Source organism: Pan paniscus, chromosome 2 (assembly GCF_029289425.2).
Source record: "Pan paniscus chromosome 2, NHGRI_mPanPan1-v2.0_pri, whole genome shotgun sequence".
Classification (NCBI taxonomy): Eukaryota; Metazoa; Chordata; class Mammalia; order Primates; family Hominidae; genus Pan; species Pan paniscus.
Window position 1 is genome coordinate 163,075,640 of NC_085926.1, and position 21,655 is coordinate 163,097,294.

General features: G+C 38.8%; 1 protein-coding gene across 3 annotated transcripts; it reads right to left on the bottom strand.

The window, feature by feature from the left end:
• Window positions 1–2,138: 2,138 nt before the first annotated feature.
• Window positions 2,139–21,021, bottom strand: SLITRK3 (SLIT and NTRK like family member 3). 3 transcript variants are annotated; one of them, XM_003817700.6, is made up of 2 exons: window positions 17,895–21,021; window positions 2,139–12,171 (listed from the first exon to the last, which is right to left on the bottom strand). In XM_003817700.6, exon 2 carries the CDS (start codon window positions 12,148–12,150, stop codon window positions 9,217–9,219), a length of 2,934 nt encoding a protein of 977 aa, XP_003817748.1. In that variant the 5' UTR covers window positions 12,151–12,171; window positions 17,895–21,021; the 3' UTR covers window positions 2,139–9,216. The 3 variants fall into 3 exon arrangements, with proteins under 3 accessions (XP_003817748.1, XP_003817747.1, XP_034813579.1); XM_003817699.5 differs by having other exon boundaries at window positions 16,883–21,021; XM_034957688.3 differs by lacking the exon at window positions 17,895–21,021 and adding an exon at window positions 16,653–16,821.
• Between the last annotated feature and the right edge of the window lie 634 nt (window positions 21,022–21,655).

The window sequence follows — 21,655 nt, forward strand, 5'->3', positions numbered from 1 at the left end:
TCTTCCCTCCCTCTCTCGCTTCCTTCCTTCCTACTTTCTTCCCCCTAGTTTCTCCTTGGAGACATGCTCATATTACTCATTTTCCTCTGCCTTCTTTGTTTAGTCAGCTTGTATATTGCTTATTTAGACACCATGTATATTGCCAATAATCAAATTTAAGAAAAGTAAAAGAAGTCATTTCTCATACTGTCACATTTCTTACCACCTCTCTTACACTCCAAACTCCATTTCTTTTCATCATTTCTCTGGGTTACATACACAGGACTTTCAACTTTTGCAAGAATCCATAGGCCACACATATTTAAAACTCTGTCCATTCATTTATTCAACAAATATTTATTTAGTGTTTATTGTTGCCCAGGCTCTGTGTTGAAAATAATGGGAAGAAAGGTAGTAATGTGGCTATTTTAGTAACAGGAAAAGATTCACGAAACTCAGAAGTTTGATCAGAATGTATTGCCCTTACCTGTGCAAAATATGGTCCTAGACACTGGGCTACGAAAGACTGAAGACAATCTGTGCTCTCAAGTGCTTACAATATAATTGAAAAGCCAGAATTCTTGGCACCAATAGGCGAAATGACTGAAGGACACTTAGGGTAAAATATTCCAACATACTCAAATCAGCATAAAGTAAATAGTGTGCAGGAGTATTTGAGAGAATAGTCAAAATTTAGTTTACTGTATCAATAGAGGCCTACTGCATGAAGGGAATTTGAAACTGAATTTTGATACCCATGAAAGATATGTATTTTCAGGAGATAAAAGAATAACCACAGTAATTTGTACAAACATGGGAATAAACAAACTGCATATTCTGAAAGATAAAGTATTTGCTTGGTAAGATACTTGCTGAGAATAATAGTTCTCAAAATGGTGGCTGATGAGCAGGCATATGAGAATTACCTCAGAAGTCTTTCCCCAGCTGATTACACATTATCTTCTCTCTCTCTTCATTTTCTGTTTGCTACATTTCTTTCCATTTTTCTGTGATGTCCCTTGCAGTGGATATAAGGACGGATCTGTGTATGTTGCAGTTAGGAAAGGCAGATTGCAATTTGAAGAAAAGTTCCACAGAACCAATATCTCCATGCTACCTGCTTTGAGTCAGGACACGATGCTTTATGGAAATGCTCACATATATTTTTGAAATGGGATAGGAGTAGTGAAAGGTGTATCTCACAACTGGGTAGCCATGTTTAAATTAATATGAGAAGTGAGTAAGTGTCAAACCCAAGCCTGATTCATTTAACAAATAAAATATTACCAACTACAGTTTTATATACTGTTCAACATTCCACACCACATCTTACCCTATTTTGAAGCTTAAATTTAAGCCTTTATTAAAAACTACATCTGTGCAATAATGCAGTATGTAAACTGTCATTTGTTTCATAAAGATGTTAGTAGATGGTGTCCACATATATATGCATTGTGTGTGTGTGTGTGTGTGTATATATATATATATATATATATATACACACATCCAGAATTCATTTGAGCAATGTTCACTTACGTTATCCACATTTATAAAGCGAGAAGCGTATAAGATCCAAATTAAAATGCAATGTCATTATCATTTATACTGTTAAAATTCAAATCATAAAAATAAAAGGAGGGAGCAATATTACAGGTAACAAAAATACTTTATGTATATTTGGCTCTGAAATAGTCATTGCTCTGAAACGTTACATAATAAATTATAATAACTTTAATACATAATTAAGTTTTCTTAAAAATATTAATAATTGGTTGTGTTTCTTAAATACATTCTAGTAATGGGCTAAGGACAGTTATGTTAAAATGGCCCAAAAATTAGCTAGCAGGCAATGAGGAGTTCTTGTTTGTACACAAGAAACTATTACTATTTAAAAGAGGAAAAAAGACCTCCTCATTTATTTTACACATCTGTACCATGAACTAATCTAAATGTTTTAATATCATTACTTCAGTTCATCCTAGTGATTTTTTGCGTTAATATTTACTTTTAATTATAATTTGTTTAGTTATCATCAAGGTTTGATTTTCAGTGAATTTGTTAACAGATGCTAATTGAAGTGGCTTAGTAAACCAACTGCGAGATTTAAACTCTTCCAAAGATAGGACACTTAAAGGTGAATACAAAAACCTAGTTCAAACTTTCTCCATTAAGCCTTTATCAAACGGTTTTCAGAAAGAGGACATTTTCATTTTACCCCCATATTTCCATTGTCCTTTTTGTTGAAGATTTCCTAAAGAAAAAGTGAAAAATGCATGGGCCTGGTTATTCCACAGACAGATTTCATACTTACACTTGGAGTTAACATTTTTCTCTACCTACTTTTAAAATTGCCAGCTAAAAAAGTAAAACAACAAATGAAGGGTCAGTTAGGAAACAGAGGAACAGATTTCAATTTTCAATTCAAATTTGGTTAAGCAGAGAACATATAGGGGAAAAAAAATTGCAATTGGATTTAATACACATAAAAGATTGAATTTAGATAAACCTTAAGGTTTTCTATTTAAAAAAAATTACAGGATCTGTTAATACTTTACATCTTTGATGGGCTTGTTTTTACCATAAAGTTTGTTACCACATACCGAAAAGAAAAGTATTTTAAGATAAATTGTTTTACCAGAATTCTGAAGGAAAAAAAAAACACCCCTTAGAATTCTTTGTGGCCACATAACATCTGAATAGTCAAAAGTTTACACTGTAAATAAAAGGAGGAACGATATGTGGATTCTAGTAGCTTTAATGAAGGCAATATTTTGGATGCCACAGCAAAGATAAAGAGCATTTCAGAAGAGGAAAGGCAAGGTTTTGAGATTTTCAAGATGAGTTTCATATTTTTAAAACACTTAACTGATTTTGTCAATTTCCACATGTAGTTATAGTTTTACTATAGGTTCTGACATTTTTCATCAGACTTATGAATGATATCACAATCAGGGGATATAAGTTGAATTATCTTCTCAGCCTAGGTACAAAACTAAGTGAATTGGGCATTTTGTTATTGGGTGTAAGAATTGTCATCAATCTCTGATCTTGCTTTGACAACTGATTTGAGCTCAATGCATATGCCCTTAGTCATAAGAATATCTTGGCACTGAGTCAGAAACAGAAGTAGAAGCAGGGATGTCAGCAATAGTGAAAGCAATAAGTTCTGCAGGAAGAACAGAACTTCTTTCCATCTCTCCACACAATCAGGTGATATCTTTCTTTCAACATCTTTTTTTTCAGAGCTAACTTTGACATGCCCAGGTTTAGGGAAGTTATGCTCTCGTTTCAAAGCTACCAAAAATGATTATGTAGTGTTTCATCATTCAAAAAGACTCTAAACCTACAGGTTCTTAGCAAAATGTATCAGAAAGACAACAGCTCTGTCTTCACATATAACACATTGTAATATGGGTAATAGAATACCTTTCATTTTCAAGAGAACAATCTCCCACTTATTATAATTGAATCAAAATAAAGTATTCATGTTTGTTTTTATCTAAGTCAATGGCACATTCTTCTTAATACAATTTGTTTGGTTTTGATACAGTTTAATACATTGCAAACTCATCAATCCATTGTACTTCTTATTGGTAAGTAGATAGACTAAATATACTAAAGAACCTTTTTTTTTTTTTTTTGAGACGGAGTCTGACTCTGTCCCCCAGGCTGGAGTGCAGTGGCGCAATCTCGGCTCACTGCAAGCTCCGCCTCCTGGGTTCACACCATTCTCCTCAGCCTCCCAAGTAGCTGGGACTACAGGCACCGGCCACCACGCCCGGCTAATTTTTTGTATTTTTAGTAGAGACGGGGTTTCACCGTGTTAGCCAGGATGGTCTCGATCTCCTGACCTCGTGATCCGCCCGCCTCGGCCTCCCAAAGTGCTGAGATTACAGGCGTGAGCCACCACACTTGGCCAAGAAACATTTAATTAGGCATGCTGAGCCTTTCTGTTACTGGGTGGTGAAGAAGAAAGGCTTCTTTTTACTAACATTCATTGGGTTTTAAAGTTTAATGGTACTGTAGGAGTTGGTTTGGGTCGAACTGTAAATTTATTATGATGCCTTTGGGCTGTATGTCTTTGAAATCCACCACAAGAATTATTTTCTATTAGAATTTTTTAATGTAAAAAATCATCTGTGTGAGTGCAATAGAAAAAAATACAATTTCTCAAGAATTTGTATTATCAGGAGTAAAAATTACCAAAATAAAAGAAGATGGCCATAGCATGTTGCCTCTTCACAACTACTAACCCCTGGTATACGCTTGACTTCTCCATATAAAAATTATGTCTCTTCAATTCAGATTTCCTATAAGCAAACTAAAGATGGTAATATTTGTTTATTATTATTACTACTATTATCAAACATTTTAATTTAAGGATGATGTTTTAAAAGTAAAACGGGATGTTGGATGTCTTAAACTGGATCTTACTTCTCTTATATTTCACCTTTAAGATCTCACTTTTCCTACAGACCTAGATAAATTTAAAAGGTCTTGTCTAATTAATGAAGTTATTAAATTGTTTTTACCTGTAAAATTTATTCTATAAATAGAAAAATGGAAAAATAAGTACTTGCTTTTTATTAGGCTTATGTTGCATACTTATATGAAGAAATTAGTTCCTATACTCTGAAGACTTCTGAAGACTTAAAATAAATCACAATCTTACTGAGATGTATCCCCTATGATTTAAATAACAAAATGAAACAAATTGGAAGATAAAATAACTTTTAAATTCAGAAATATTAATTACAGTGTTACTTTTTACATGTGAATATTCCGAAAGTGAAGACTCAAAATTTCATCCAGCTTGTCTTGGATGGTGGCTAGACAGAAGCAAGAAAAATAAATGCATAAAACAGAAATTGTTATACATGTAATAAAAAATGTGTAATTTACATATAAGTAAAATTCAGCATATATAAACTATATACATGTATATACAATGTATATACATATATAATAGTACTATATATATACACACACACACACACAATGGCCCAATTATACATGTGTTATTGCTATTACTTTTAAAAGGCCTATAGTATATTAAACAGAACATAGTATATTGAAGTGAATATGGTGATTTTAGTGATACTTATTTGTGTTCTGTTCACCTGAATATTCAGTGGAAAATTTTGAGCTAAGTGTAAGTTATAAATGTCTAAGTTCAAATGAAACTAGCTCAAATCACTTAAGATGGAGTGTCCATTGATTACCACTTCCTCTCACATTATCTTGACTTGTTATAGTCGTATTTCTCAAATTTTGTGTAGCATTTCATTAATGCTCCCTTTGTCATAGCCATTTCACAAAAGTGTAACATTTATTGGCCTAGACAACATAATTGCAAAAGGACAAGACTGTACGAATAATGAATTTACACTGAGTGAATCAAAATAATGTGTTGCGATGGTTAAAGTTCTTTTGTTCTATAATTGCATTATAAATTTTCATAATCCTAAACATATTCTTTTCAAATATCAAGGGTTTAAAGTAATAGTGCCAGGTTTCAAAAGAAATCTTCAACCTCAGTCATTAAATTTTCCTTTCGATTCCCTCTCTCTAAAATTTATTAAAATTATAATGTTCATCATCCTTATATTTAAGTATTTGTAATTACATAAAATAATATAGCATTCTAAATAAAAATATAAAAACATCTACATAAATAATACCACATATGATGTATAACACGATGTTAAAACTTATTGAATTAAACTAATAGTTCATTTCCAATTATTTCTCACTAATCATCTTATAGTTTGAGATATTACAATATTTTTATTATTTCTAAATATTATTACTATACTTAGTAATAAAAATAGCAATGAATAATAGCAAGTAACTGCCAGAACTGGGTCTGCTTTAGTCAAGTTAGTCATCACAATGAAGTGAATTAGTAATCTAACTTTTTCTTAAAAATAAATATTTTACTGCAGCAAAAACATAAAACATATTATAATCATAGTACCTACATGAATATCCATCGTGTTTAATGAAAACAGATGTAGTATTATAAATCAAAGCTAACTTAGGTAATTTGAATGCACAGCAAAAATAAATGTCCTAACCAGGGGGTAGAAAATTCCATAAAAGCAAAAAACTATTCCCTTAAATACAAAATTCCATTCTCATGTAAATTTATTTTTACTACATAAATAAATTTATTTCTCATTCAAGGGTGGAAGTGCCACCTATATTTAAGACCAAACAGTCTTACTTTCTGTATTTAATAAGTGAAATATAAACATTATAATTATCAAGTTATATTGTGATTTGATATTGTTTATGGGCACTCATTTTTCAAACGTTGAAAGCACCAGGGTCTTTTGAGATTGTACTTTAGCCTGATTTGTATAATATGCTGTGTTATGAATATGTGCGTGGTCATTAAGGAAATGAGGACTATTATCTGAAGCATCTAGCTTTGCACTTTTAAGTTTTTACTATGCATTTGCTTTCTATTATTCCCCAAACCATTTGATTAGGAGGAATGGAAGTATGATAAATTGCTAGTTCAGAGAGACTCTGTAATTTGGGTTTTAAAACACTTAAAGTGTAATATTGGTTTTATGTACCTTAAAAAAAAGAGACAGATGATTAGAAAGAATAAAGGAGGTGGGATAACCAGAAGAAAGGTGATTTGTGGGAAAGTAAAAAAAGAAAACAAGAAAGAAAAGAAGAAGATAAAACAAAAAAGAAGAATGACACTTATTTAATAATTGGCCTGACTCTTCTGCATAAGAGCTTCATTTCAATATTACACAGACAGATAAAGTGAATGATGTTCATGGGCTTTTTCCTTTTAAAATAATTCCAAATTATATTCAAATAATTGAGCATGAAAGTTATAGATACATGTCAAGTGCCCCAAAACTGCAATTTTATATGTATATACTTGTCTTTTTTATTTTTATGCATACCTATGCTGATATTTCTATATAATTAATTAAGAGAAATATAAATATATTCTTGTAGACATTCATGGGGCTTTTCAATTTGTTACTACAATGCTTTCGTGCTATTGTAGTCACACACCTTCAGAAGCTGCTAGACTCATTCTCTTTTTGTGGAAAAAATTGTGATGTAAGGCTTCAGTGACTTGTGATGAATTACATTCAACACGTAATGATAATTCCTGCTATGGGCACTTTGAGGAAACCCTAGCAGAGAACACTGACCTCGCTGCACAGTTCTGCGGGTCCTGGGTCTGTGGATCTCTGGAACTCTGCTGCCCTCTAATGGCCTACTTAGATAAGTGCCTGCCTCATAGGTCTGTTTTCTTACGTTTCCTCCACCAATTTGATACCGGCACCATAAAAATCCAATATTCTTTGGTTTCGCTCACATATAAATGGATCTAAACTTGGTTTGTTGTCAGGTTAATTTTTCAACATAATTTTAATGTCATATGACGAAAAACTCATTCAGCATCCTCTGACTTAGTTCAAGCGTTATTGGGGCCAGTTGCTGTAAGTGGTTGGAAAATGGTAACCAAATATAAGTGACAGCTTTCACAGGATTCTGACCATCTAAATTGGCTCCACGGCCTTTGATATTTATTGGGTTGTGTGGGTGTGTGTGGAAGCGTGTGGGTGTGTGAGGGTGTGCATGTAATTGGACTACATATTTTAAAAACAATAGCAATTTTACTTTCCAATTTGTTTATCTCATTTATTATTTTAAGATGTATGGATCCTTGATTATCTTCTCCTAATTAATCCTGTACTTCTTAGCGATCTAGTTACTTTATTTTCTCCCCCTTGCATCTTGCCTGGGAAACAGTGCATCACTGGTTACTAAGACTGAAATTCATAATTCAAGGAAAAAAAAGTAAACCATAAGTCACATTTTAAGTCTCAGTTGTATCCTGGTTTGGACTAGAGATGGTGGGATATAAGATTTATCAACATCACAGTGCATCAAACCCGTTAATAAATTACTTTCTGTGTAACAAGTAAAAGAAATCATTTTTAAAATGGGAGCACGAAAGGCATGGCATAGCTGGAGTTTAAGGTTCAAGCTTTGTATCCTCTATATATAATGTATTATGTTTTTCAAAAACTTTTTATTAGGAAAGCTATACCAGACGCATAATCACTATACAATGATTAAACATTACCTTTACAATTTATAATCACTGAAATTACAGAATAAATATATGCACATTTCTTTTGAATCTTTGTGTGTGAGAGAGAAAACATTAAAAGTGCTTCCTACAAAGCTGTTAGTGATATATACCCAGTTGCTTTTTTTAATATTATATATATATATAAGAAAGTGCAGATGTTCTCCAAAAAATCTTGGCATCAGGATGAAGTGTCACAAAGAGGGTGCTCATCCCTAGGCATGTGTCTTCGGCTGTTAAACCACCAGGCCTCTACTTCAGTAGAATCCAGCCTAGAATGTGACTTTTCCCAGGGTGGTAGGAGAGATGCTGTGAGCTGTACACTAGCAGTGAAGGGTTGTAGAACTATGGAGAGGAGAAAAATGGATCAAACCCGAACTAAGCAGATTGGGTTGAATGGAAATGGTATGGAGTGTGTGTGTGTGTGTGTGTGTGTGTGTGTGTGTGTGTGTGTGTGTGTGTACCTGCGCCAGCAGGAAGAAACTGCAGGTTTAGGGACCACGGTCTGCAGATGGATATGTGTATGAGAGACAAGATAGTGAGTGAGAACATTCGAGCAAGACCCGCCCCCTCCCTCCCCATCTTGCAGTTTCCAGGCATGCAGCAAACTGCATTGTTAATACATGTACAGAATCTGTGCCATGATGATAAGAAAGAAAGCCACAAATGACAAATGTCAACTTGTTCCCCCCCCTTTAAATCAAAACTACAACTAAAAAAAAAAAAAAGTTACTGAAAATAAAAAGACACATTGAATTTTACTTAATTAGGATCCATACAATGATCCCCAGTATACCTTATACATGGCACAGTCAAAGTCTCAAGTTTCAGTATAAAAAAATAATGATAACATTTGCTGGCAAAAGTCTGCGAAGGCACTTCATTGATTAATGATCTGAGTATGGCCCTTCCTCCAAATCGCATCTGAGAGGGGAGAGCATACATCTGTATTCTCTAGTTATCATGCGGTTTTAGTTTTGTTCAGGGTAGGGAAGATCGTGAGGATGGAGTTACTGGGACAAGTGTAAAGGGAGCAAGGGATATATTTCTTTTATTTTCCTTTTCTTTTGAAAAAAAAGCACTAATATATTTTCTTCTCTCTGTTAGAACCTATATGTTGTCTTCTCCAGGACTTCGAGGTAATCCGGCTTGGTTTGAAGTTTGGCCCTTAACTCGAGGTAATCACTTTTTTGGGTTTGGTGGTCTGTGAAGCCCTTTCCAGCCGAGAAGAGAAGGGTTTCTTTGAGCCTGGCATCCTGCTGTAAGTCTGGGTATTGCATGCCAGGAGGGTGCACGTGCAGTTCCTTTAATTTGGGCACTGTTCCATAGAGACAGTCCACAAATCCCACTGTGCAGGGGGCAGGCTGTGGCCTCTCTCGATCTAGTAGCATACTGCCACTACCACAGCCTCCCCCAGGAGGAAACAGCACCACCCCACCATTTTTCTCATGGTGGCGGAACCCTGCCAAGTCTCCCCCAGTTCCCCCAACTACTCCTGAAACCCCACCAACTGCTGGGTGGTGAGGGTGATGGTGATTCACCGTCACTATGGTGTTAAGCTGGGAGCTGGACACTGCTAGGGCCCACTCCTTCTCTTTTTCCAGCAAGGTCCGGTAGTTACTATGGTTCTCCTTGGGTGTCTCAGCAAACTGCTCACTTCCTAGGAGAGCCTCACCCACTCCCGGTGGTTGTGTCCCTGGACCCCCACGTTCTGCACTCCCTGCTTCTTGGGCTGATGAAACAGCCACCTCCTCCTCCTCACGAGGCTTGTAGATGGGGTTGTTGCACATTTGGGTAACTGGGTGGGGGATGTACTCATACACATGACCCACGGGAGGGGCCTTCTCTGGAGAGGAAAGAGTTGGTCGACCACCACCCCCACTTCCGCCACCACCACCTCCACCATCCTCAAACAGCCTGTGGCATTGCATTTGGATGCCAGTAAGGTCCACACCTTCCTGCCGCTTGCTTCTGAAGGGCAGCTTCTTTCGACGCCGTCGGAGCACGTAGGCAAAGAGGCCTGCAGCAACAAAGACTGCTGAGAAAAACAGAACCAGCAGGCTGAGAATTAACACAGAAAGTGGCACAGGGCCCCCAGGAGGAGAAAACTCATAAGGTGATGCACTGGTTGGTGCCCCAATAAGGTGAGAATCGCCAGGCTGGGCTGGGGATTCTCCAGCTGGTGCAACGTGCAGCATCTCTGGGCAAAGAACTTCCAGCTCAATAGTGCGCACATCACGGTGCGTGAGGTTCTCAGGGCTCCTGCAAAGCACATCACCAACCACACTGACTGAGCTGATGGTTTCGATCCACTGTTTAAAGGGGACCAGGTCACAGGTGCAGTCCCAAGGATTCTCATTGAGGTCTATCTGGACAATGGCATTCAAGTGTTCCAGGACACCAGCCACGGGAAGATAGAGGAAGTAGTTCTTCCTCAGGTTGAGCCGGGCCAGGGATGTGCCAGCAAAGGCGTCTGTTGGCAGAGTCCTCAGTAAGTTATTATTGAGGAATAGCAGCTTCAAGTTGGGCATGAGGCTGAAGGCTGCAGGCTGGATTTCCCGGATGACATTGAACTCAAAGTACAAGTAGTGCAAACTCTGTAGGCCTCGGAACATGCCTGGTGTCAGCTTCTCTATATCGTTGCCATTAAGGAAGAGGCTCTTTAAGTTGGGCAAGTTGATAAAGGCCCCATCTTGGACATAGGAAATACGATTGTTCCCCAGATGCAAGAGATCCAAGGAAGAAAAATTCCAAAAATCAGAACGGTATATTTTCTGAATCAGATTGCTACTCAGATACAGTTTCTTGGCATTCAAGGGCCTTGGAAGAAGTTCAGAAATGTTATTAAATCCTCGCTCTTTGCAGTTGACAGTCAAGCCAAGGTCATTGATGTGCAAATTACACGTACACCCAGTGGGGCATATAATGGGGATTGGTGGTCTGGTCTGATAAGGAGCAATGGGAGGCTGGTTTGGACCAGGATATAAAGCTTGGGAGGTGGAGGGTGGCCTTGGTGTTCGAGGCTGTTTGGTGGGCTTAGGCTGTTTATTTGAGGACTTGTATTCGACAGAAGAAGCAGTAAAATGAACAGAGGATAGCATTGAGGAAGGCTTAGTTGGCCATGCATTCTCCTTACTTGATGACGAATGTGGAATTCCCAAACTAGCCTCTACCTCAGAGTCAGACAACAAGGGACAGAGTTCTGTCTTCCTGATTTCTCGTAGGTCCTTTCCATGGAAGTGGAAAGGGGTCTCACAGGTAATGTCTCCCACCAGGGCAGTATAAGGAATGCGTTCCAGCCAACTCTTCAGTTGTACAATTTCACATGTACAGTTCCAAGGGTTTTCTTCCAGCTGGAGCTCCATCAGGCTTCTGCCAATGTGATCTAGCATTCCTCGGTAAAAAAGAACCTTTAACCTATTTCCACGTAGGTCCAAATGGGTTAAAGAGACAGCCTTAAATAAATTGGTTGGAAGCATGGGGATGAGATTATCATTTAAAATCAGAACCCTCAATTTACTTAGGTTCCGAAATGCCCCACTCTCAATACGTTTAATGACATTGTAATCTGCCTGCAGATATTCTAGACTTTCCAAGCCAAGGAAGGTGTCATTTCTGAAGACATCTAGTTTGTTTTCATGTAGATATAGTCTCTTTAAAATCTTAAGACCATTGAAAGCTCCAGTCTGAATGTCCTGCAATGCATTGTTCCCAAGATTAATAGACACAGCATTATTCAAATGAAGAAAACTGTTGGTGTATAATTTCCTCATAGAATTCCTCTGCAGATACAGTTTAAAAGGTCTTGACCAGAACTCGGTAATCTGACTAATATTTGTAAATCCTTTACTGTCACAATGTATATGAAAGAGGCTTTCTTTAACTTCACAGTAGCATGGATCAAAACAGGGCTCATCTATTTCCTCTGAGTCCTCTATTAGGGGAATCGGGGTAGTCCATCCTAGAGCAATTGTGCTTAGAAGAATTATCCACAACATCCTTCCTCTGTGAAGCATCTCAGCTATGGAAGGTTTCATCCTTCGTGGTTGATTACAAAACTGCAACAGAAATAAAAATGCAGATTTTTAGCTTTTAGTCATATGTACTATTTTAATTGACTCCTACATGTGGGGCATTTTAAGAGCTATATAAAAACTTCAGCAATTGTTGAAGTGACACTCAAGATGAGCTAGCAACATACTTAATGTTTAGAGTGTGTCCTATATTTTAAACTTAGGAGACTCTGAAATACTGAACCATGCAGTGACATTTTCCTGAACCAAGCCATACTTGGTAAACGGCATATCGCATGAACAAAAGCAGCCTGCATTGCCTCTGTATAACAAACAACAGAACTGGTATATCGTACTTCCTTTTAGGCATAGGCAGATTCAGTAATAATGGCAATAATGTGGCCATCACACCTGTTTGCCTGTTAAAACTCATGTTGACATCAAAGATACTCATAATAAATCTGATTGGAACTCTGATGGGAAAAATATGTTCTTTGAGTTATAGGTTTTGACGATTAAAAAGACATGATATACTCCAAAATTATTATATTGATTAGTGTGATAAAGTATGAGCCTATTGCTCAATATCAGATGTTGAGATGTGTAAAATGATCAGCATCTCAGGAAAACTTAAGATTTATTTTTATGAAATGATCATAACATGCTTTATTACAGTGTATAGTCAGTATGTACACTATATGTCCACATCTTCTTGCCCAAGAATACATTATTGTCATCTTCTTTAATTTAATAAATAATTTGTATATATTTGTATCATTTGACTATTTAAAACATGTAGGAGTGATTAGCCCTTCTAAAAAACATGCCCGTGCAATTGTCAGAGCTAAAGATAGGGACAGCTAGAGGATGCTGAGTCTGAAAGTGTCTGAATTAAAACATTTGCAAAGCTTAGTTTGGAATGTGTATCTGCGCCTTCAAGATCAACTGAGGAACCCTGTAAAAAGCTGGAAGAGCAGGTGGCTGGTTAGAGGGGAGGTGGGTAGTTAAAGTCAAGAGAGAGTGGAAACCTCTATTCTTAGCTGCTGATAAATGATCTATCACACGAAATAAATTTCAAAAAAGATATTCTTTTCCAATCAGAAGAAACAAATGCAGTGCACTATTCTGATAACAGTCTTTCTCTATGCATCGTTTTCCTTGCCTAATAACATCAGTATATGAAAATGTTTACATAAATGATAATAATGCAGTTTTATTACACTGTCCTTCCTGAGTCACTAAAATATCAATCAAAATTGAATAGCTGATTTTAATCAACAAAAATAAACCAAAGTTTCTAGCATATATTTTCCTCACAGAGAGCACACAGAAAGATATATTTCATCAACCTTCTTCTTAAACCACAATGATATAATTTATAGGAAAAGTGAAAGAAATAAATCTTCACATTACACTTGCCTATAATGTTCACAGCTGTAAAGAAAGGAGATACCGTGAGAAAGCAAAGAGAAATCTGCCTCAGACATGCAATACTCAAAAATTAAAAACAATTCAGTGAAAAAGAGGGAGAGAGAAAAGGCTACATTGCAGTATCAGTTAGTCTTCCATCTCCCTTATGAAATATTAAAATCTACTTAAGTTCTTTCTTCACCATCTTAAATATTTTTCTTGTTTTTCAGGTCCCTGTGGTTTAGGCAAAAAAGGCTACAGATGTGTTGGACTTACCTATTTTGCCAGAGTTTTTTGGGTTTCGGGTTTTTTTGTAATTTATTTATTTATTTATTAGCATGGAACCGTGAAAAGAAAAAGAAAAAAAAAAAAAAAAGCTTGAGTTTAAGGATTCTCTCTCTTTCCCTCCCCCTCCCTTTGCTTTGCTGAAGCTGAAGCAAAAGGGGATAAAGGGGGTTGGGCGGGGGGACTAAGAGAAAAAAAAAAGCAGCAAGCTTGAGACGTGCTGGGAATGCAATGGGCTCTTCAATGGGCTTCTTTAGGATGCAGAACTGCCGCTTGGCACACTCAGTAGAGGAGGGAGGAGAAGGGGCTGCAGCAGGCTTCCAGCTCTGCTGCCCCTGCCGCTGCCGCCCCGGTGGCTGCTCTCTTTGGGTACCCACAGCACATCACTGGGCACTGGGAGGAAGCACAGGAGGGAGGCAGGGAGGAAGGAAGGCTCAATCACAGTGCAGAATCTCAGACTTCTCTCGCTCCGGCTTTGAAAATATATATGTGCTATAACCCTGAACCCGGCATTCCACGTCATGAAAATGAGCTCCAAAGGGAACGCGCTTCGCATGGGTTCGGGAGCGAGCACTAGGAACCCCTGACTATACAGTTGAGTGAGTGAGTGTGTGTGTGTGTGTGTGTGTGTGTAGGGAAAAGAAGTAGAGGGGTAGAGAACACAAACTGGCAAAATAAGAAACCAGAGAGAAGGGGGAGGAGACCAACCTATGGGAAACATTTCTTTGGTGAGGAAGGTGGAGATGGGGGAGGGGGGCAGGGATAGGCATTTTCTTTCTTTCTTTCTTTCTTTTTTTTTTAAACTCTCAAGGAAACCATCCCCTGAGTGATTTGCTCCTTTAGTTTCCAAAGCTCATCTCTCTAGTGCAGGTGGTTTGAAAAGTGAGACTATCCTTCGTAAGTATCTTTTTCACAGGACAGCCATTCCCTGCAATGACGGGGATGGGGGGAAATCCAGGTCCCCAAAGCAGAAAAGCTGAATCTGTCTGATTCTGCCTGGGTGTCCCGAATAAGAGCTCAGACAGCCTGAAAGACTTGGACCGAGTTTCTCCTGCATTTTGCTTCGATCCCGTTGCACCAGGAATTCTTTTGTTGTGCTGCAGGTCAAAGCCTTCGATAGCCCCTGGATTCAACAGCATTTCTTTTCTTCCACTTTTTAAAAACAGAGACAAGCCAATTCTCTGGAAGGAGATACAGACCACTTGGGTAACAATGGTACATTTCACATTGCGCCACCGGGAAAGACCTCGCGGGATTGGGGTGGATTTAAGGATTTGGATGCTTTTGTCCGTTCTTTCTCTTTCTTATTTTTTAAACTCAAATATTTCTCCGTGAAATTTTCGGGGAGCGAATCCTAGGGAGTAGTGGGAGTGGGGGTGGAGGTGATTGAAGGAAGATATTGTATTGTAGAGGGACTACCAGATGACAGTTCAGAAACGCTCTCAGAGGAATTTTTTTAAGGCTCAGCTGACAGCACTACAGTCCTGCCTGCTGGAAAGGAATGCAGCTTGGTGGGGAAACTGGGGAGAGCCAAGTGTGCAGCAAAGGAGTCTAATCAACAGGACCCGTGTGCTGTGGATGCTCCCCATCTGCCCCCACCAGCACACACCAATCCTGTCACCAACTCCTCGCCGGGAGGGGAGAAGGGAGGGACTTTTTGGTTGCTAAAGGACTAAACTGAACCTCAATTGCCCAAGGACTCAAAGTTAGTAGGTAGAGATGGTTTTCCCTTAATGGACCCTTTACAAAAGCAAATTTTAAAGCAAAGCACAGCTTACATGTCAATTTCTTACTGCTCTAAAACAGGTAAATCACCTAACAATGTGTTCCTTAAAAGTCAGTCAAAGGCAATTTCCATGATATTTTGCATTTAAAATGACCGCACATGAGTCCACTGGCAGACAGTAGCTAATTTTAGAAACATGCCACCATACACTAAGTAAGCAGGAGGGCAGAATTTTCTAACATCCTACCCTTAATATTCCAGACTCACCCTATTGCTCCCATAGGTCTTAGCCAAGAAGTAAACCAATACCGATAGCCTAAGCTCAGAATCAGAGCAATTCCCTCTCCCTCCCCAGCTGCCGGCACCCGCACCCTCCCCCCCATCCCCCGCCCAGCACTTTGGGTACCCAATGTGCAGAGGCGGTGACTATTTATCGGGTGTTATCGGAACCCATGATGTGATGGAATCGATGGGTAACCCGGAGGCTGCCCTGAGCTTCCAGATGACGGTAAATGTTGTCTCGGCAATGAAGTCTCTGTTATTTCTTGAACTAAAACCCCTTAAGATCTGGACCTGGGCTATGTCCTAAAGGCTATCTCACCTTTTTCCTTTTCTTTAGCTCAGGATAGCGCGTCTAAAGGACAGGGAGGGCTCCAAAAGTTAGGGGATATTGAGCCATGGGGCCCCGGTTTTTTCCGTGTCCTGCTGGGAGCGCCTAGAGCCATTTGTTTGTCCAGAGGGAGGACAAGAAGCCCTTTCTCCCTGCTGTGCCCCCTTCCCACTTCCTCCTCCCCACTGCTGGATCTTACAGCTCACTAATCTTTTCAGATCTAAGATTAAGTATTCCAATATGGAAGCAAAACTATCTTCCCTAGAACAAATAATTAAAATGCTGCATCATTCATTTTCTGAAGAGCTTTGAGCCGTCTATAGATCCTTTTCTAATCTGCTGTCGTCAGGCGAAACGCACAATGGTCTGTTTAGAAACGGAAAATTATTAAAAGCTCAAGCCTTTTTCCTTCTACCTCTTACAACACCAGCGAGCAATCCACTGGGGGAGGGGTCCTTCGCTCCGCCACCTGGCCTATTTGTTGGAGTTACTTACGATGTCTTCATCCAGAAAAGAGGTCCGAGGGTATGTTAGTCTCCGGTACCCCTCCTTCCACCAACGTCCTTACACCTAACTGATCCAATTCAAAACTGCAACAAACCCCTAGCACCTGTGAGCGTACAGAAGACACCGCGGCCAAACTCGATGTGCTCTACAATGCACATCCTACATACGAGAAATACTGGTTTCAATTAGGCAAAGTAGGAAAGGATGGCGGCGAGTACCTATGGTGCAGAGCGCTCAGGATCTCCGAGGTTTGCTCCGAGGGGCTTCCCAGCAGGAGGGGCAAACTCTCTGCGAAGCTGAATTGTATCCATCATACTGTAGCCTTGTAGCTTCTCCTCTTCTGGCCACCAACTTTCCGAAAGGCTACCGAATCACGCTTGTAATCCGTTTAAATGTTTCCACCTTTGAGACTTGCAGGGAAATGGTCGCTGCATACCAATGGGAGAGCCGGGAGCGCACCTAACGCGGCGATGCCAGCGACAGGGAGCTCACGACCACAGCTCCCTATGCCCTCGATGGCTGGTAGGCAGGCAGGCAGAGTGAGTGTCCCAGGACTAGGTTCCTTTGATTTAAAATCTCGGTGCTCTCGATCAGTGTAGAGCTTCGTTGTTCCCGAGAGCCTGAGCTCAGTCTCTGGATTTCTCTCTTTCTCTCTTCCTCAAAGGTTGTCACTCACAGCGCAATCCCTGCCCGAGGCCTCCTTCCATCCGAGAAGATGGAATTAGCCCTTGCTTTTCCAGGGTGTCTTTGCTCTTTGCCCTTTAGGTGGGTGGGAGTGGGGGTTGGTGGCGTGTAGATGAGAGAAGAAAAGGGTGGGGAGAGGCGGAAAGGAGGCAGGAAGGGGGCGACTAGATCTCAGATCCCAGCATTGGTCAGACGGCGAAGGTGGGGGGAAAGAAGGAGAGAGGGAGAGAAGATACAAATACACAGTATGGCTGTGCACACCAAATTCCACTTGGATTTGGGAGATCTCAGGCAAAGCACGAAGGTGAAGCGATCCCGTTGGCAGAGAGTGAGTCCCCTGACCGCTCACCATTCAAACACCCTCACTTCTCGAGCAGGAGAAGGTGCGGGGGAGGGGGGTGGGAGGGGGAGGGGACTGCTGAACGTTTCAGGCCAAGGAGACGCTCGCGGCGGCAGCGGCGGCGGCATCTTTTAAGACTGACCTGCTTTAAAAGTGCCACTTTAATGGCCTAGGAAATAACTAAAATCGGATTACACGTTACTTACCAACGTCTCCTCCTAAACTGGAGCGCCAGGTCGTGTATAAGGAGTCAATATAGGAAACGCAGGGCTGGAACCTGAATGCAAATCCATCAGCCGCCCCCAAATCGCGCACCAAGGGAGCGGCGCTCGGGAGCCCCCAGATCAGCCCATCGCCGGAGCTCCGCCAGCGCGTCCCCCCTGCACCCCCGGCCCCTCCTCCGCGCCAACTGTGTAAATCAGCCGCCGCAGTCCTCTCTCCGCGCATCGCAGGCAAAATCCCGGCTTAGGAAGCAAGGAAGCAAGTGATCTCTCTCTCTCTCTCTCTCTCTCTCTCTCTCTCTCTCTCTCTCTCTCTCTCTCTCTGTCTCTCTCTCTCGCTCTCGCTCTCTCTCTCTCGCTCTCGCTCTCTCTCTCTCGCTTTCGCTGTCCCCCTTACCCTCTCCCCCATTATCGGTCACAACCTGGCAGCTCTTCAAGAGACACCCTGTGAAATTGAGTGTCGGGAAGTCAGCATTCTGTATCCGTGGATTGATTTGTAACTTTTATTTGCAAATGAGAGAGATGCCTGTTTGGAAAATTACAGCCCAAAAGGTGGAGGGTGATCAAATTAAGAACATCTGAGCTGTATCGGTGGGCGGTATCGCTAAACGCCTCCGGGGAGCGGTTTCCAAGTGATTTGCAGTAATCCCCCACCTTCATGATACATGGGTGACGATTTGAAAGTACACATATTTCCTCATCTGTTTACATTTGCCGGGGGCGGGGGGGATAAAACTGTAGGGCACAGGGAGTTGGGAGGGGGGCATTTGCCTGAGAGATGCTGGATACCATTTCGCGATAAATTAGATACGGACACTGGAACAATTATTACACGTATGTGAAAGTATTATTACAACATTACAGAGGCGACCATTACCCCCACTGCAGTCGTACTAATGCAGTCAGTCGTTTAATGCTCCATTCAATCTGCAGTGTAAACCAACGCAATTCTTTTTAATAGATCCCTTTCATCAGAGACTGTGTTGGAAAGAGGGCAGTCTTCCACTAACTCCCAAAGTGAATAGAAGGTAGCCTGGGGAATCATCTCTGTATCTCTTGCCATTTCTTCCTGAAGAGAATGCAATACATTGTCCAAGGAAGGCAAAGTTACTTAGCTATTATAATTGTAGAGGTAGAATGATCTTGAACCTATTTTCAAAAGCATTCAAAGAACTCTAACTCACCCTTTGCAAAGAAACAGTACTCTCTTTTAATTTATGCATAAAATCCTTTGATAGACAGGCCTGGATATATGTTTTACATCGTTATTTAGTGAATTTTGTATATACTACAATTTATACCATCGTTAGTTCATATTATTAACATATAATACCACAAGTTAGTGTCCGTATTACCTACATTAAAAGATAGGAAAGGATGGAGTTGGTCATAGAGACAGCCAGGGGCCTGTGGAATTTTTTGGGATATATACATATACACACACTCTAAATTTAGTATGGCAACTGTGTTGGTTCTGCATAAAATGAATTTAGATTATATATATATACGTGTCTACGTGTGTGTATATATCATACTTACAATGTTTTCATTTGTTCTTTAAAATACTCAGCATTCTTCAAGATTATTAAGATTAGTAAAATATCTACAGGGACCCAGAAAGTAATAAAAAGCACCATGTATTAAAATGGATTCTTTTTAAATATAGCATTTCAGACTCACTGGCATGAATTCCAAACCTCTTTCCAGTATTTTCTAGGATAATAAATTCTTCCATGTGAATTTTACATACAGGAAGACATAGATATACAAAGAAAATTTGTCATAGGTGTTTCACTCACTGGGTCGCCAAATTGGGCTTCAAAGTGGTATATCTAGGCAGGGTTGCCAAAGGAGTACATCCCCATAATGAATCAGTCAGATTTAGGAAAAACCAAACTGCATCAGTAGTTTGATGTGTCACAGAGATATTTTTGGCCTTTTCAGGTGGTTGCCCAATTTGAGGAGACTCACTCCTGGATACACCATATTTTATGTGGGCAAGTGTGAAATCACACACATGCCCTTTGAGCCTCAGGGCTGGAGGATATTAAGGTAACCCTGAAAGACATTGGGCAACATCACTCCTAAAGTTACTGAATCTCTTTAACTTTTTGGAACTATTTTCAAGGTCATTTTGATGAGAGAGTTCTGAATATATTAATTTGTTTACTCTGAGCAGATGTTAGTGTGGCCTGATGGTACTGGGGAGCTGCAGAAGATTGAATAGCTAGAATAGGTTGTTAGTGTTAAACATGAGTACTACCCATACAAATATTACAGGCCAGATAAAAATATTGTAGAGTAAATGATTATGATGGATATTTGATTTTATGTTGTGACTTTTTAGTGCTTTGCATACAGACATTTACATGTCCCTAGTTTTATTTTAACCAAACATCATTTACATTGTGAAAAAGGAGAACTCTCATTTTAAAAAAGATGTTCTTTATTGATGATGCACAATGGATAAAAGGAAAACATAAAAGTAATATATAGGATGTAATTTTTAGTTCAACAAATATTAATTATGTCTACATTGCTGATTGGTTTTTAAATTATAAACATTACAATATTTCAAATAGTTTTAACGATTCTGTCATTTTTCAGAGAGGAACAATGACATTGAAATAACTAAGATAGACTTTATTTTTTGGTCTAGCATATATTTTGCTCATTCTGATGGTTTAAATAAAATAAATACATCTTTTAAAAGATTTACTACTAATTAAACTAGGGTTAGAGAACTGTTTGTTGTATAATGAAGTAGCCACTCAAGAAAGTTCCAAACTTGAAATGTAGCTGTGGTAATCTGTGATTATGTATTGCATATAGCCATTTACGTATTGTGTTTGTCTGTTTTTAAGCATTGTAAAAACATTTGTGAAGCATTGTAAAAAATTTGTAAAAAAGAAACATTTTTTTTCTCTTTGTTCATTTCAAATGCTGTTTAGGTCAACAAATTGCATGTCTGATAACCATCAAAACCTAAGTGCATTGTCATTTGTTTAACTTTTGATATACCACTGTTGAAACAATTGAAAATATAGTTACAATTTTATAAATGGGAACATAGGCTATAAAAGTTAAGCAAATAAAAATGTGATAAAACATGAATTAATATTTTTAGTTTTGTTGTATGTTTATTTCTGTAGATCTTTCTGTATCTCCATAGGAGAAACACTTTTGAAACATTTTATATTGTAGAAAAAGTTCCACACCAATTGCTAATTTTGTTTTTTTAATAGCATCTTATAAGTCTTAGTGAATCAGCATAGATTTAACAAGCTATAAGCATGAAGAAGTTATAAAATATTCAATTAAACATTGATCTTTTATATCTTGTTTCACTAAAACATTTTAAAGCACTTTATAGGCATCTTCCAAATGAAACTTCAGCTCCTTTTTGAAGTAAACAAGTGTTTTAATCTTAAAGATTATGTGAGCTATTTTGAGACAATCAGATTTAAACTATTCAATATGAACAAATGTTTATTTATAGGCTGGATTAAGCACAAAGTTATTTGTCTACTTTTAAAGATATTTTTGAAAATTATTTTGAATTAATAAATTGTAGATGTTAAGATTAAAATTACTGAGGGGAAAAAGTTTTAAAAGACTAAGATGAAGAGAAATAAATCAAATGTACAAGTCGAAGTAAATTGATTATTGAATAATGTATCAGGAAATAAATGTAGGTGTTATATGTAATGGAAAAAGGCAAATCAGATAAGCTTTAGTGGTAGAAA